The 18,256-nt window shown below is 46.3% G+C and overlaps 1 protein-coding gene across 1 annotated transcript in view; it reads right to left on the bottom strand.

Annotated features, from left to right (window-relative positions):
- Positions 1-7,882: 7,882 nt before the first annotated feature.
- The window catches only part of CHRDL2 (chordin like 2), a 59,877-nt gene continuing 49,503 nt past the window's right edge, over positions 7,883-18,256 (bottom strand). Inside the window, exons 10-11 of the mRNA XM_038374989.2 lie at positions 14,141-14,233; positions 7,883-8,591 (exon numbers count right to left, since the gene is read on the bottom strand). Coding sequence (XP_038230917.1) covers positions 8,512-8,591; positions 14,141-14,233 — 173 coding nt within the window. The 3' untranslated portion in view covers positions 7,883-8,511. The remainder of the gene's footprint in view (positions 8,592-14,140; positions 14,234-18,256) is intronic.

Here is an 18,256-nt window from a genome sequence, read left to right on the forward strand (position 1 = left end):
TCCACTGACCTGGGCTACTTCCTATCGGTGTCTGTTCAGTTTGGGGCATGGCCCCTCTAGTCCCGTTCGCTGGGTGGCTTGCCCTCTCGTGGATCTTGGGCAGCGCCCTGCCAGAGTCCTGGACTCCTTTGAGTGGGGCAGCTGCAAGTTGGTGAGGCCAAGCCCCCCAGCGTCTCTGTCTTCACTGTCAGAGGCTGCTCCGTCTCCTCTGAAGTCTCCCTCGGTTGGGAGACAGGGTTTACGCCCAGGGACTGCCTTGGCCAGCAGGCTAGTGAGCCTTCCCCGCAGGCAGGGAGGCAGCTAGCTCCTGCCTCTTTGCCAGTCAGCCCCAAATTGAGCCCGGCTCTTTCCTTTTCTCCCCCTCCAGGCTTGGCATTGGTTGCAGTTAGAACTGGGACGGGGCTAGCTGGGGCCAAAGGCTCTCTTTAACCCCGGCTGTGCTGGCAGGCAGTTTCTCTGCTTCATCACAGGACTGTTTAGTTAAGAGAGGAGCTAAATAAGAAGAGAAAATAATGAATGGGACAGAGAAGGAAAATCATGCGCTCCAATTTATCCTTTCTCATAATAGCAGGCAATATTTTGCTGCACTGTACATAATTAACCTGGGAACTCACTGCCACATGCTAATGAAGACAAAAGCTTAGCAGGTTTCTGAGAAGGATTTGTCATTTATACAGATAATGAGATCCACAGGTATACCAGACAGGATACAATATTTTTGTTTAGAAGGGATATAAAGTCACATGCTTGGTGGAATAAATTAGCCACTAAATGATGGAGGTTATGAAGAAATTTCTCTATGGATGTATTATTTTATAATTTTTCACTGAAGAGTTTCTTACAAACTTCCTTTGGATTATCAGTCACTATCAGAGATACAAGCCCAGATGGACCACCCGTTTGGTCTAGTCTGGCCATTCCTACGCTCCTTGAATACATCAGACGGTGGCATTGTAGTTCCATGGAATGGAGCATGTGTTTAGATAGTAAATAGCATTATCTGAAACTACTGGCTTCTGGAGCAAAGGGCAGTTAGTTCTGGATCTGCTGAGTGGGTTTGAATACATGATGACCTGGAGTTTGCAAGGCCCTTAAAGCATGTTTTGCTCTGTACCCTGCAAGGCTACCTCAGAAGCCCTGAATAAAATGTCACACTGTACTGAGCAAATGAAGGCTACCCCAGTAAAGAAGAAAGAGCACCCTGCTTCTCAGGTACAGAATGCCATTAGGTACTGTGTGGCAGCCCTGGATATCTCGACTACACTTGGGAATCAAACGGGGAACCCAGTTTTCAAATGTCAGCTGCTTCGGTAACTACATCTAAACTGGCATTTACTTCATTGTCAATTACTGAAGTGAAGGAGCTGTCTTCGCACAGAGAGCTGACAGGGTTCCTGTCCCGGAGCCTCAGCCTCACATATGGCTCCCAGCAAACTAGATCTTGACTTAGCCCTGGTCTACACTACAGACTTTTGTTGGTACATCTCCATTGCTTAGGCGTGTGGAGAAACCCCGAGAGACACTTATACTGACCAAACTCTTGGTGTAGACAGTGCTGTGTCTACTGCAGGGCTTCTCCCATCGACACAGCTCCCGCCTTGCAGGGAGATGAGCGCCTACACCAATGGGAGAAGCTCTCCCGTCAGCACAGGTAGCATTTTACCCAGCGACACGGCTGCACTGGTGCAGCGCTTTAAGTGTAGACGAGCCCTCAGCCTGCTTGGTGCAGCCCCAAAGCTCAAAGGTTTAGCACCAAGGGTAATGAACCACTGGGACAGGTTTCCTAGGAATGGGGGTGGCTTCTCTGCCACTTGGAATCCTTTACATCAAGCTTGGGTGATTCTAGTTTAACACACGTTAATGAGCTGGAGGCAGAATCACTGGGTGAAATGGCCTGGGTTATGCAGGAGGTTAGTCTAGATCATCACCATGCTCCCTGCTGGCCTTGGAATCTGTGGGTCTCAGCTGTTCTCCCTGAGGGTCTGTCTTCACTGCAGAGTTAGCCTGGGCTCTGATTCAGGGATTGCCCGCAATCCCCCTCTTGTCCCCACACAAAACCTTCTCACCTGAGTTTGGGGCTTTCAACCCAGACTAGCTGCCCCGACTGGGGGGATGGGTTACAGCTCAGGAGCTGCTTTCACTCAGACTGGTAACCCACCCATGTTGGAGTGAGGACACAGCTAAGCCATTCGAGGGCTGATAGTCCTCCTATTCCTTCCCACAATTCCCCCCAGGTGCCCCAAAAGACACGTACATTCTCCTGCCATTCATTGAGAGAGAATCATAGAGTGGCTCACTGGACTGCAGCACAAGGACCAATGGCACATGCCCCCAAAAGGCCTACGTACACTCATGGATGAGTTCAGCAACGGTGACGTCCACTGTCACAGCTCACTAGGAGCAGGCTGGCTCATGGGGTTGAGCCCTGGGCTGAGGCCAGGTGGCTGGTGGGCATGATCGATGCATGTGGGCAGGGAGCAGCTGGGGCTCATCAAGAGATCGGTGAGATGTTGCTGTTTGAAGGGCAAATGGGGTTGCACAGTCCAGGGTGCAGACAGGTTCAGCTGCCGGCTGTCAGTCCAGGAGCGAAAGGCAGTGGGTGAGCAGGCAAGGCGTAGGGACAGGCTAGCCAACATGGGGAACAGGCAGACCCCGGGACAGGCTTGGCAGGCTGGGCTTCTGGCAGGTCAGAAGACTGACTTGGATGAGCAGGAGTTTGGTCTTGGGAGATGAGGGATGTGTGGACAGCAACAGGCCTACGAGACAAGTTATTCAGACAAGGGGTGTGGCAAGTACAGGAAGCTTTATACTAAGAGGTGTCCAATCAGCAGTCTGTTGCTAGTCAGCTGATCCCACTGAGTCAAAGGCTATAGCCCCTGGGTGTGGGGTACCTGCTGCAGTTTCCTCATCTGAGCTTATAAGGCGGCAATACAGATGGCAAGGCTCTGACTTGACAACTCCCACAGGCCTGAGTTTGAGATCCATGGCCAAGGCAATGGCTAATGCAGCAGACCCTGGAGCAATTTTCTCTTCAAAGCATACTCTGTCTTTTCTTTGTTATTATTACTAGTTCATTTCCATTATTATCCATTAGTATCTCAACAAACTAGATACTAAGGTGATGGGCACTGTAGAAGCCCCTAATACGGATGGTCACAGTGAGAGCCCCGAGGGGGAGGAGTTCTGACTGGCCCTGGAGTGAAGACGACCTCCTTGGTGCATAGAACTGACAGGGGACACACGTCACTCTTGCTGCTGCTGGGAGGTTAAGAAGTGGTGGAAGGTTCAGACCGTGAGTCTGGCTATGCCCCACTTATTTCATCTGTAGAATGGGCTTAGCAAATCTTCCTCCCCTTGCCAGCGTGCTGGGAGGCGTCACTGAGGAATGGATCATGTGTCATTTGCACTGCAGCTTGCTCCCGCCATTCCTCACGTCAGACTGTATGCCCACTACTGCATGCTCCTAGCCTAGCGCACAGAAGACTAGGGTCCTAGTCTTGGCTTGACCAATAACGTCCTGTGTAATCTTGGCCAAGCCACTTCCTCTCTGTGCCTCTTTTCCCCTTCCCAGCCTTTGTCTGTCATGGTTTTGTAGAGTGTAAGCTTTTGGGGGCACAGCCTATCTCCTGCGTATGTACAGTGCCTAGCACAATGGGATCCTGAATCTGGGGTGGGGCCTCTTGCAGCGCCTCTAATACAAATTATAATTAATTGTAATCCTGAGCCAGATTTCCCTTGCTAGCAATGGACGTGCCGTGCATCGTGCTCCGTTTTCCGTACACTTTATAAAGTTCTCCTATTCTTTATTCAAAATACTGCTGCAAAGCCCTGCTGCCCTTAGAGCTTCACTGATCTTGGTGTGTTACATGTAGGCCACTCTGAACTCCATAGCAAAGGCAGGGAAAGAATTTAACCACCCACCCCGCCCAGGACCAAGCCCCCACCACGTGCGGCAAAGGAGAGTCTCTGTTATCTACATTTTATAAAGAGGAAGGATGGTTTGGTGAGCAGGGCACTAGCCTGGAATGCAGATGACCTGGGTTCAGTTGTCAACTCTGCCATAGACATCCTGTGTGACCTTGGGCAACTCATTTAGGCTCTGAACTGCCACTGATTTCAATGATAGTTAGGCACCTAAATATCTTTGAGGATCTGGGCCTTAGACTCTGTCTGCCTCAGTTCCCCATCTGTACAATGGGGATACTACGGCAATAGTGTCATATAGGTGCTCAGGTGCCGTGGTAATGGGAGCCTTAACTAAATATAGGCAGTGTGGGAATCTATGATGCATAGATATGAAAAATACCATAGCAACCCTAGAAAATAAAAGAAGGTGCCAGGAATGTGGATTCAGAAACACTTTAATCAGATTCATCAGACAGATATGGATCTCCAAATAAATAGATTTAAAATCAAACCCAGGGATAAATACCTATACCAAACCATCTGAAAATCCCCCAAAGCTATTGCCGGTCAGTGTACACGTCAGTGCTACCGCGCACCATCCTTGTATGGACAGAGAAGAAATGGCTCCGCTTTCCCTTTGGGAGATGCTCCCTTCTGTGAATATAGTCAGTAGATATTATGTAAAATATATATAGAGAGATAGATTATATATATATATATATATATATATATATATATATGCCAGCATAATAATGTGCTTAAGAGCTACGTTAGTGCATTGTTTAGATCTCAGCCCCAGAGCTCTGAGAACTCCAGAGGTTACATCTTTGCAGGCTATGTTAGCAAGGAAATGTTTTTCATTGACGTGTAAGTATAAGCCAAGAGAGGATGTCCAATCTGTGTGGCATCAAGGGCTGTGGCATTTTACCAGGCTCCCTGGTGCCACGCCTAGGGCTCAGTGCCTCTGCCACTGGGAGCTTTGCCATTGATTTCGGTGGGAGCAGGATCAGCCCCCTAATTTGCCTATAAATTAACATAAAGTTTCAATAGAAAATAAGTACAACCATAGCGTTTGCCCCGATCAGCCTGGATCAAGGACCAGCAATCGCTTGTTGCTTGGAGTCGTCAGCAGTGCAAACCGGCTTGTTGATCAGCTTAGTCCTCACCCAGCCGCCACAGGGAGAGCACGGCTGGGTTCCACTTTATATGACACCATGGGCTGCATCAGCCCCCTGCACATGCTGCAGGCACCCCCGGCAGGAAGGATTTCCCTGGCCCCGCCCTTAACGTTTCTGGCAGTTCCTAAGAAATAAGATAGAGCAGCAGGGACCTCCAGGCCATTTTGACTGGGATGGGAGATAGGGGTGGGAAGCAGCATTTTCTTCCACGGGGCCCGATCCCGTGAAGCACTGAGCACCCTCAGCTCCAACTGACTCTGAGCAACTGGGATGACTACGCTCCTTGTGTGCGAGGTCGTCAGTATGGGGCTGCGGTTACCATCAGAGGCAGCTCCTGAGGCTGGGCACAAGGAAAAAGCGCTTCATGCTCAGCTACTGTGTGTCAGGCAAAGCACCGTCTCCTTCCACCTGCAAGCTGACAGGGCTCAGGTGTGAGCCTGGCTGCGAGCCCATGCAGGGGAGGAAAGGGATGTAAGGTTCCCCCCGCACACCCCTGTGCAGGGGCTAGCTCCGTCTCCTGACCCTGAAAGAGGGGAGGGCAGCTACTGATGGTCCCCAATTCCCCATCTCGCATGAGTAGGCAGAGTCTTAGCTTCCCCTGCCCAGGGCAATGACCAGCACTGCCCAGAGTAGGGAGTAACCTGCACTAAGAGAAAGGCTGGTCTAGTTCACTGCTCCCCTGGAGCCAGGGGGAAGCAGGGACTGGAACTCACAGAGACTCTTACTCTGAAGGGGTGAAATATGGGGCTGGTTCAGGGTGGTGCTGTTCGTCTCATTTGCAAACATGTGCCAGCAAGAACCTGTGAAGGTGTTAAATTGCTGTCATGCATTCAGGTGGGTATTGTGGTTCCCAGTAAGAAGCCACCGGTGACCACCCAGCGGTATCAGACATGCCTCAGGATTTAGCATAATGCAGTAGATAGTAGCAGTAAGCACTATTGTTGGCAAACGCTGAATTTTTCAGGGATTTGCTGGCAGGTGCTAAGGCATTTATTGCTCATTTTGGTCCCTTTAACTGCTTTTGGTTCCCCAGAATTTGAAGTCGGGATTAGAACTGCATTGAGATGGATCTGGTGATTTAAGACAACCCCAGTAACCTAGGAGCTTGCCTGGTACAACTAATGCAGTGCTAACTCCTCTGGCCCTCACATGGATGCAATAGCAAGCAGAGGTGCTGTGCACTCCTGAACACCAGGAGTTGGGTGCTCGGCTTTAGGCACTCAGGTTTGAACATTTTTGGCTGACACTGCATCCATGCAAGAGGCTACAGTCAATAGGCCAGACTCAGATCTCTGTTACACTGCCAATGTCATTGCTCTGGCTTTATACTGGCATTATTAATATCAAAGTCTGGCTATCATGTGGAAGGCTGTACTAATTGATTAAGTCCCATTCTACCACATGTAACTCCCAACCGATGGATACAAGGAACTGTTTCTGCTGCCCTCTCACGTTCTGGATTTAACAACCGCAGAGGAATTTCAGCGAAATTCATTTTGTTAAGTGCCTTCACCCACTACACTAGGAGCCATATAGGCACTGCACAGGTGATGGCCCTGCTTCTCCTCTAAGCCACGCCGGTGTAAATCTGCAGTAGCTTCATTGATTTCAGTAGGTTTGTTTTGGATTTACACAAGTGTCATTGACAGCAGAGTAGGGTTTGCACTCTATCACCTGTGTGCTCAGAAAGGCGTAGGGGGGTGAGAAAGGTGTATAAAGGAACCTACTGACAATAAAGGAGTGACAATGGTGTCTGGTTAGCCTGGCCACACCCCAGCGGTGGGGGAACATTCTTGTCAGATTACCGGAGCAAAAGCTGTGTGAAGGATCAGGTGCCCATCCTTGTGTTAGCCAGTGCTTTGCCTAGATAATGTCTATTGTAGCTCACGAGAGTTTGTGCTCAAATAAATTTGTTTGTCTCTAAGGTGCCACAAGTACTCTTTTTCTTTTTTGCGAATACAGACTAACACGGCTGCTACTCTGAAATCTATCTGGGAGGGCAGCTATGCAGGGAACTTCCTACAGTTCATAAAACCAAACGAAAGCGCTAGGCCAGTGGCAATTCTCAATGGGGGGAGTAAAAAAATGAGCACAGGAAAACCATAGGGGGTTGGAAATTCACACCTTGGCCCATACTCAACCCTGGGGTAACCCTGTTGATGGTGGTGCAGTTACACTAGGGATAAATTGGGCCCTTGGATATCATGGGGCTTTCTAAGCACTGTAATGAATGGGTTTTAATTTTTAGAGCCTGGAGCTGCCCATCGCCGTATGGCCTTGAAAAGTAGATGTATGTGGCCTGCAAAGAGAAAAAATAATCTGTTGGTTCTGCATTTTTTTCTATGTGGTGCAGAAAGGAGGCCTTCCCATTTCCACCCATAGTGCTTTCCAGAAACGTGCCCCTTTCCCACCTTAGAAACATCAGGACTGTCAACTCTTGTCGTCTCTATTTTGTCGCTGGAGATCTCCTTCGAGGACGAGAAAACTGGAGCGGGAGCTTCTTTGTATCTCAGTTGAAGACAGAGGGTGAAGGATGTTCAAATCCTTCACAAGGAGGGTTTTTCCTCCTTCCTCTTTGTCAGGAGTTTGAGTGAAATAGGTGGTAAGTAAATCAAAGGAAATATAAAGCTCTGTAAAAACAATTGAACTAAAAATCCTCTTCCCTCTCTGTTGTCCCTATTTAGGACCCTGATTCAGCCAGGACCCTAAGCATGTCACCTAACTTTAAAGAACATGAATAGTTCCACTGAAGGAAGTGGGACTACTCACAGGATTAACGTTTTGTATTTAAACTCCTGTCTGAATTAGGGCCTAGGTCTATCTGCAAAGAGGCTACATCCCTGGGAGATTTGCCATGATGGGATTATAACATCACTAGTTCTCCAGTCCTCCAAGGAGTCTTCCAGCTAAAACAGATTCAAGAGCTGATATTTCTAAAGTAATATAGTTGGTTTCTATTTTAAACAAAACAAATGCTTTGTACATCACAACGATGCTTAAAAAGAAACAAAGGCGATTTTGTCTCTTTGCAGGTCTCCTTTAAGATGATAATGGTAGAAGGAACAAGCCTCCTGTACTGTTTCACTGGTAGCCCATGATACTGGCTAGAGATACAAAACTGGTGGGAACCAGAGCCCGTATTTTCTCTCTTCACAGTGCACCACTCCTGTCTTCTCCTCCTTTTTTGGCACACCTGAAATTGTTGACGAGCAGGAGACGAGGGGTTGAGTCCCCCAACCCATCTCTGGGAACATTCCAAAGGGTGTCACATTATGGTTGTAGCCGTGTTTCAGACTCAGATCTGTTGTCGTCGTTGGTTTGATTGCTTGAGTTTTTAGTTTACATCCATCTTTTTTTCCTTTTATTGCTGTGCGAGTTTATTTAATAATGCAACTTTTTCATATATATTTGTTTGTGGGGGTTTTTTTTACAAGTTCTTTGTTTCTTTCTCTGGACTCTCTGTCATCTTAAGCCCTGATGTTTGGGCTCTGAAGTTGTTCCAGTGACCTATATGAGAAGAGAAGACAGATGGATATTCACTACAGATGACTCTCTGAAACTTGCCCTATTGGGAATGTAATACTAATAAATAATTATTATTTGTATTATCATGGCACCAGGATCCCTAGATATGGACCAGGACCCCAGGTGCTAGGTGCTGTACAAACCCAGAACAAAAAGAGAGTATTATCTTATACTTACAATCTAAGTATAAGACAAGAGACAGATGAGGGAGTACAATGAATAGGGCCCTACCAAATTCACAGCCATGAAAAACGCATCACAGACTGTGAAATCTCATCTCCTCCCCATGAAATCTAGTCTTTTCTGTGCTTTTACCCTATACTATACAGATTTCATGGGGAAGGCCAGAGTTTCTCAAATTGGGGGTCCTGACCTAAAAGGGAGTTGCAGGGAGATCACAAGGTTTATTTTGGGGGGATTGTGGTATTGCCACCCTTACTTCTGCTCTGCCTTCAGAGCTAGGTGGCTGGAGAGCAGCAGCTGTTGGGCGGGAGCCCAGCTCCGAAAGCAGCGATCCAGCAGCAGTGCAGAAGTAAGGGTGGCAATACCATACAATGCCATCCTTACTTCAGAGCAGAGCGGCCGGGTGGCTGGACACTGGTGGCTGCTGACTGAGGGCCCAGCTCTGAAGGCAGCAGCGCAGAAGTAAGGGTGGCAATACCATACCATGCCGTCCTGACTTCTGTGGTGCTGCTGGTGGCAGCTCTGCCTTCGCAGCTGGGCTCCAGGCCAGCAGCTGCCACTCTTCAGCTGCCCAGCTCTGAAGGCAGTGCCACCGCCAGCAGCAGCGCAGAAGTAAAGGGTAGCAGGACAGCAACCCCCCTACAATAATCTTGTTACCCCCCAAACTCCTTTTTGGGTCAGGACCTCTACAATTACAACACCGTGACATTTCAGATTTAAATAGCTGAAATCATGAAATTTATTATTTTTTAAATCCTATGATCGTGAAATCGACCAAAATGGACTGTGAATTTGGTAAGGTCCTAACAATGAAACAATGAGACCATTACTGTTGCACCTTCCATCCTGAAAGATCCTAAAGGAGAGGACCTTGCAAAGGATAGATTATAGTAGAATAGTTCCTTCCGCGGCAGAGTGAAATTCTGTTGCCTGTTTTGAGCAGGAGGTCAGACTAGGGTGATCAGAGTGATCCCTGCTGGCCCTAAAATTGATGAAGTTATGGACTTGATCCTGCAGTTTGTGCTCAGGCACAATGGGAGTGGTGTCTGAGTAAAGACAAATATCTCCATGGATCACATAACCTCTGAAACTCAGCCATCCACAGGGCAGAGGATAGCATTCAGAAAACTATGGTGGGAGACAGGTGGCTAAGGAAGACGAGAGCTAAACTCCTAATCTGTGCTCTGGAGTCTTTACAATCCATGCTACACCAAGGATGTTTATGTCTGTAAGATCTCACCAGAGAGACCTGCCAATAGTGAACTTACATTATCATTAGTTTTTATTTATTCGCATTAGCGTAGTGCCCCATCAACCCTGACTCCATCTTGGGATTCCACAGAGCATGGGGATTTCAAATGCAGGGGGGAGATGCTGAAACTATCCCTGCTGGAGTGATTTTAGGGGCTTTCCATTATGATTTTCAGTTGGAACCACAAACCCAAAATAGAAAAAGACCTTAGCCCCCCTGCCCAAAAGCTGTAGTGAAAGGTTTAGGATTAGGGTTAGTGTTGGGGTTAGATAACGAAGGAGATCGAGAGAAAACCAGCACCCCAGGGGTCCTTATGTCATTACCGTTTTCTTCCTGTTTTCAACCTGAATAGCGATGTAGGCGATGTATGATTGTCATGGAAATAAAACTGCTATGCACAGATTCCTCCCACTCTGGGCCCCCACTAGATTCTAGATCCCCACTCTCTAGAATCAAGCATATATAGCAAGCTGCTGCCCAGAAATACACCCACAATACGAAACAATCATGTCACCCCCAATACCCATCCTCCAGCGGCTCCCAGTCAATCCAATTTGAAACCTTCCACCTTCCTCCAACCTATTCCATGATCCTTGGGAGGAAGGGCAGATTTGAGGCAGTGTGGCGCTAGGGCACTGCTCTGGGAGTCAGAAGACTTAAATGCTATTCTTGGCTCTGCCACTGATTTGGTGTGTGACTTTAGTCAAGTCAGTGCCTCTTTCTCCTCTCCCTCTTAGTTCTGGTTTGTCTATCTAGACTATAAACTCTTAGGGGCAGGGACTGTCTTTTACTATGCATGTATAATGGAGCCATGATCTCAGTGGGGGCCTCTATGCACTACTATAATACAACTACTCAAAATAGCGTGTGGGTGTCATGAGATCTAGTTTCAATCTGCCCAAGATTTCTGGTGTAACCTCTGGCAAATCGCCCAATTTACAAGGTTTCTCAATCTGTGAAATGGGGATTAAATAATCCTCATCTACCTCCGAAAAGTACTGGGCAGTTTAATTAGTTAGGGCCAGATCCTCAGCTGGTGAAGGCAGTTTACACCAGCTCAAGATCTGGCCCTTTACCTTCATACAACACTTTCAGTATGGTAAGTGATAGAAGTGTTAAGTATTATTGGAACTAATTGTTTGTATTGTGTGGGTTTTGGAAGAATTGCACTTCTTTTTGTGTTTATGGAGCATCCAAGAAAGTATCACAGTTTTCTCAGATGTATTCATTATTAAAACCAATTCAACACATTTTGGGGGTGAAATTTGTTAACTCTCCAGCTCATCACTGGAAATCTGAAATTCACATTCTGTTACCTCGTTGTGATTGGTCACAAACCACAACCTTGTGATTGGTCATAACCCCCTTGTGATGGGTTTTTCCCCTGGCCTCTTATTGGCTAAGTGTAATTCCTTTTCTTCTAGATTTCTGGATTACAAATTTAAAATTCCTTTTCTGCAAAAACTCTTTCTAGTAAAACCTTGGCATGCGGCTGTACAAAGGGCTGGGAAGGACCTTAGATTAAATATTCAAGTGGAAAATATTTTTAAGTATTTGCCTAGCTCTTATTGTCATTAAACTCATACAGAGTGTCAGCTGAGTCAGAGAGAAAGGATGGTCCAGTGGGTAGGACAGTAGCCCGGCATCCGAGATTGCTGAGTTCAACTTCCAGTATTGCCATAGACTTTCGGTATAACGTAGGGTGAGTCATTTAGTCTCTGTGTGCCTTACTTCTTCATCTGTAAAATGGGGATAATAAAACATCCCTACCTCACAAGTTTGCTAAGGGAATAAATATATTACAAATTGTGAGGTGCTCCTAGGCTATGGTAAAGGGGCCTTATATATATTTCAGATGGCTAGGGGACACACTATAACAAATAAGTGCTGTTGTATATTGGTTCAGATTTATTTTACTGTTAAATATCACAATAATCGTTGTATACCCATCTGAAAATCAGCCAAGGAAGATGCTGGGGAAGCTGTCTTTTGTATTGCTAGTAAGTTTCTGATTCCAATATTCTATACAGTACTTTGAAACCTTCCTTATTCTCCCAGTAGCTGATCTCAGCACCTTTAATCCCAGAAAGGATTGTGTATCCCTAATACTGTCATCTCCAGGAGGAATATTTTCTAGCTGAATTAGTCTCCTGTCACTGGACAATTGCTGGCCAAGGCTTTCCTAGAAACCTCGGTAACTGTAATTGGTGATTTCACAACATTGCTATTTTTTCACACCACAGTCCCTGTCGAAGCAGTGCACTTGTGAAATTGCAGAGAGCAGGGTGTTTAGGTCATCGGAAGCTTCATCAGGAAAAACAGGATTACAATGACATGGTGTTAATCCTTGTGTGGGTGAAATAAGGATAAACAAAAGGAATTTTAAACAGTTATTTTAGGCATATCTGCCTTGGACATTTTGCAGCCCAATTAATTTTTGTTCTTGAAATCTCCACTCTGCATGACTTTAAACAATGGTGCATTATGCATGACTCAAGAATGTGAGTGCTCACAAAAGGTGCCAGTCTATTTAAATCCAGAGATTGTGAGCAGAGCTCACCAGAGCAACAAAAGAACCTGTCTCCTCAGGTGAGGGACGGGCCAGATAACCCAGGATTTAAGCGCGCACAGGAGACAAAGAATGAAAATCAGGGACAGGAGCAAGGGTCAAAGGTTTAAAACGAGCTCTCCCAACAGCACCACTGCTCTGCAATGGAGTTCATGGAGTCGGTCGATGCTGCCTAGAGGAACTCTACCTGGATACATGAAATGACCAGGAGGGAAACATGGACTGATGGCCTCAGAGACTAAAGTCCTCTAGTTATCCACCAAACAGATGGCAAGTAATCCCACACAACCCTACTTCAAAACCCTCTGAAGTCTGGAGGTTTTTAAGAACAGGTTGGTGTGATAGGGTGCTGGGCACAAAGTGCTTAATCAGCCCCCTGCCACGCCAGCCCCAATCAAGGGGAATAGATCGGGACTGGCTGAATAGCCCTGCCTGCTTGGCAACTAGAAACACCTGCCAGCCTAAGTATCTGGGGTTATAAAGGCTGGCATGGTGGGAAGCAGAAGCTGAGAGGGACTGGTGGCTCTGGTGGGAAATAGATATAAATAAAATACACTGGCGATTGCATCAACCTGAGACGTCCCTGACTGGTTTGTGAAGGCAGCAGGGGCAAAAGCTAGAGGGGCCCAGCTGTGCCTCACTACAGTTGGACAAACAGCTGTCAGGGACTGTCTAGGTTTACTAGGTCCTGCCACAAACCAAGGTGCTGGAACAGGGAGGACCAGGGGGCCATGGCCCCACCACTTTTTACTGGTCGTAAGGGCGAGCGACAGGGGGCCAGAGAGGAGAAAGCAGGGGGTGGGGTCTTAAAAGGGAAGGGGTGGTGTGAGGGCAGAGCCTTAGGGGGCATGGCCATGGTTTGGGCGCCAGTGGCCACTTTTAGGAAGCTCCCTCCACTCCTGGCTGGACTCACGTCCCTTCCAGCCCTACGTTTCTGTGATTCTCTGCCACGGCTCCACTGAGCTGAGACCCTCACTTTCATGTTACACAGGCTGCTAAACAGCTATCAGATTATCAGTCTTGGCATGGACCAAGCAATGAATGACTATGCAGCTCAAGCCCTCCACAACCACTGTCTGTCAGTATGTGGCCTGGTGATGCCAGGTTATTACAACATTTACACACTTCCAGGAACATGAAGGAGGATTTCAATATTTTGGGGAGTTTTTTTTCAAAGCCATTGCATCACTTTTTCCGGTAATGCCAGATGGATTAGATATAAAAATCAAACAGTTTTACGGACTTTGGAGAGATGTAACCTTTGGGTTGCGTAATCATGTATCCACTTTAAGGAATTTGGCTGATCTTTCAAATGTTATAAAGTGAAAATGTGACGGTAACAAAGCAGACTCTGGGTTTAAAGACACTTAGTCTGTGCCCCTTGTTAAATGTGGACAATTCAGTTTGCTCACACTGTATTTCATCTCCCCCCCTTTGCTCAGTGGGGTAAAAAAGATCTTTATGGGATGACTAATGAACCCTATTGCCAGGAGATTACAAAAGTAAAGATTTGCTTTTTATTTGTACCTTCATTTGTTCTGGTGACCAGCCTAAAGTTCTGTGCTTCTGGGTTGAACTCCTCTTTCCTGATCTTCTTGATCTGTATCAAATGAAATATTCCTGGGGACAGAGACGATTGGCATGAACATTTTACAGCTAGTTATATCTTAGCTCTATTTTAAAACAGAACAATCCCACCACCACCACCAAGAAAAAAAAACTTTCTCTTTCATTAGCTAATTAGAAAAGTAAAAACATAGGAACAGTGGAAGCACCAGACTGGATCAGACCTGTGGTCCATCTAATAAAAACCCAAGAGTTGCCATACAGGGTCAGATCATGGTCCATCTCGCCCAGCATTCTGTCTCCAACAGTGGCCTTTACCAGAGCTTCAAGGGGAACGTTCAGAACAGAGCAGTTAGGGAAAGATTTACTGCTGTCTTCTACCCCTGACTTCTGGTAGTCAGAGGTTAGGGTTACCGCAACCATGGGGTTGCACATCTGACCATCTTGGCTAGCAGCCATTGTCCCCATGAACTTATCCAGTTCTTTTTTGAACCCAGGTATACTTTTGGCCTTCACAACATCCCATGGCAATGAGTTCCACAGGTTAGTTGTGCGTTGTATGAAAAAGTACTTCCTCTTTTTTGTATTAAACCTGCAGCCTATTAATTTCATCAAGTGGTCCCTGGTTTTTGTATTGCAAGAAAAAGTAAATAAACTTTTCCTGTTGACTTTTTCCACACCAGTCTGGATTTTATCGACCTCTATCAGATCCCCCCCATTAGTCCTCTCTTGTCTAAGCCGAACACCACTAATCTTTTTAGTCTCTCCTCATATGGAAGCTGTTCCATACTCTTGATCATCTCTCATGATCTTCTCTGAATCTTTTCCAGTTCCACCATCTCCTTTTTGAGATGGGGCGACCAGAACTGCAGCAATATTCAAGATGTGAGCACACCATGGATTTATATCGCAGCATTACAGTATTTACGGGTTTATTATCTAGCCCTTTCCCAGTAGTCCCTAACAGTCTGTTCGCCTTTTTGACTGCTGCTGAGCACTGAGCAGAAGTTTTTAGAGAACTATCTACGGTGACTCCAAGATCTCTTTCTGGAATGGTAACAGCTGGTTTAGAACCCATCATTGTATACATATAGTTGGCATTATTTGTTCCAATGTGCCTAACTTTGCATGTATCAACATTGCCTTTCATCTGCCACTTTGTTGCCCAGTCACCCGGTTTGGAGAGATCCCTCTGTAATGCCTCGCACCCCATTATCTAGTCCTGTCTCCAAGAATCGCAACACCGGATACTTCAGAGGAAGGTACAAAAAATCTTGCATTGAGTTATCATGATTTCAAAATATCTCTGTAATAATAGGAATAACTAATAACAGTAGCACTTGGAGACCCCAGCCAAGGCCAAGGCCCCATTGTGCCGTACAGCACTTAGCGCCTGATCTCAGCTGGGGCCTCTAGCTACTACCATAACACAGACAATAACAATATAACAACAGAACTCTCTCTCTCATGGCCCTCCTGACAAACACCTCCAGCCTCATCTCTGCACCCCTCCTTTCAGAGCCCCTCGTTCCCGTGTCCATGGAATTGGCTGGTGCTGATTCATATTTCATTTTTCTAGGCATTCAGCAGCCAACACTTTCTTTAATCCCCCAGTTTAGCAATGTAGCTTGACTAGGAAATATAAAAATATTTCTACATAGTTATGCTTCTTTTGTGCCAGAGTCAGAATGCGAGCGGGGGCGTTTGAGTCAATTGTTTAATTCAAGAAAACCAGAACATGTATTTAGCAATGGAGATGACCTTTAAGATGGATTAGGTATTATAACGTTCATCTTAAGTAGTGAAGTTCTGACAAATGTGCCAGGTATGCCTGGAACATCCTTCTTCACGCTCTCACTTAGCCACTCTTCAGCCAAGGGCAGCATCTGTGTCCACTGGTTTGGGATGTGAGAGAAAGTGTCAGCTAGTGGTTGAAGCAGAAGACTCAAAGGCATGACTAGAACTGAGGGAATCATGTTTGATTTTTCGATTTAGTGGCCGAATTGAAAAATCAAAGAAAAAAACGGTTAATTTCAAACCCAAATTGAAGTCTTGGGTTTTTTTTCAGTTCTTCTCAATGAAATAAAAAACCTGAAAACATTTCCTTCTGGTCGAATGAAACATTTTAAAAATGTCATTTCAGATCACCATTTTGGACAGTTCCAAAATTCTTGTTTTCAGTTTTTTTCAGTCGAAGCTACTTGCCGAATTTGACCTAAATTCACAAATAATTTCAGCACCCAGAGAAATGCATTTTCTGGTGAGTTTACTATTAGCCAAAATAAAAAGTCACCCGGCCTTAGCCCTGACTCTTGGGCTCCATTTCTGGCTCTGGTTCTGCCTCTGAGCTGATCTGTGGCTTTGGGCAGCCTCAGTGCGTTCTCTGTAAAATGGATATACTTCCCTCACTGGAGTGCTTAGAGGCTTAATTAATGACTTGATGAAGTATGGTCCAGTGAATAGGGTGCTCGCCTGGGCTGTGGGACACCTGTGTTTGATTCCTCTTCTGACACAAACATCCCATATGACCCTGGGCCTGCATAAAGGCCAGAAAACCTCACCCAGCAATTCTGGGGGGGGAGGAAAAGAGAGAGAAATCTGCTAAAATGCTCCATAAAACTGTCTTATCAACAGCCTGAATAAAAAAATACAGGGATAGAAAAGGCCAATATGTGTGTGCCACCCTGTGACATGACTACGGGGCTCAGCTCATCTATCTGCTCCCCAGGAGTCTGACTAGGGAGTGACAGCAATGGCAGCAGGGGGCTAAGAGAAGGATGGATCGTTTATACCATGCAAGTTCCATCCCCCAGCTCCTGCAACAGTCTCCTCAAAGCCCACTTCTTTCTGCTCTCTGACCCCAGCTATAAGCCCCGCCCCAGTGCATAGAAACAGAATTTAAAAATCAATGTCAGTGCTTTATAATGCCTTAGGAAATAACTGCACTTGTCTGCTTCACAAGGGTTTTGCCACGCTTACTAAATTAACATGATGTTAGGTCTAGGTGTACTTAATCCTCAGCACCAGGGGCTGGACTAGATGACCTCTGGAGTTCCCTTCCAGCCCGACAGTTCTATGATTCTATATTTACAAAGTGCTTTGAGATCCTCAGATAAAACACATGAAGAGTGTCCTCTTGCGCCCTCTGAAATCAATGGCAAAGTTTGCACTGATTTCCACAGGCCCAGAATCAGGCCCTGTACTATTATCATTGAAGTGATTTGTAGACACAGACTGTACCAAAGCAGGAATAGATAATGCCGCTTAGGGGTGAGAAATACTATAGGTCACACACAATAGCAAGGTGGATGAACTCCAATGCTCTGCTTCCAGCCTCCATCCACCCACAAGTCTTCTTCTGTTACTCGAGTGAAATATAGTGCCATGGTGGAATCCATACGTGACTGAGCTCACACAGTCTCCCAGCAGTAACACTCTGTGCTGCCAAGCAAAAGAGCAGAGCTGGGCTCTTGGATGAGGGCTTTCCCTGTCTTGGCTGGCAGGGCTGGAAGCTCCCTGGAGGCATTAAACATTTGGCCTTGGTAGGTGGGAAGACCATACCATGCACTGTTTTGGTAATGAACCTGCCAACCAATGATGAGCAGCCAGTGTCTGCTAATGAACTTGGTCCGATATCCTGAGTCAATGTCTCAGACTGTGACAGTCCTTCAGTGCCTGTGAATCTCAGCAGCCATGGCTAGAGACAGAGCCAGACCTAGGAGGGATGGGTACTCCAGTGAAGGAGCTCAGATACCATAGTGATGGGTGTCCTTATTAAAACCTAGATAGGTACAGCCTTCATATTATATTATATATTATAGAAGTCACCTGAGGAAGAAGAACCTGGCCAGTGAAAGAAAGAAGGTGTTTATGGGTATGGATAGAATATGAGCTTAGGGAACCATAAGGAACAACTGAAATGAGGATCTTCTATTATAATAATACCCTCCATTTTCAAGCATCCAGAGCCTTCTAGCCTGCTCCAATTTATTATGGGTGACCCACAGAGCAATCATCTACTAAATCAAGAATCTGAATTACAATGGGCAGTGGATAGTGGCTAACAGATCCAGTATA

This window comes from Dermochelys coriacea, chromosome 1 (genome assembly GCF_009764565.3).
Source record: "Dermochelys coriacea isolate rDerCor1 chromosome 1, rDerCor1.pri.v4, whole genome shotgun sequence".
NCBI lineage: Eukaryota > Metazoa > Chordata > Testudines > Dermochelyidae > Dermochelys > Dermochelys coriacea.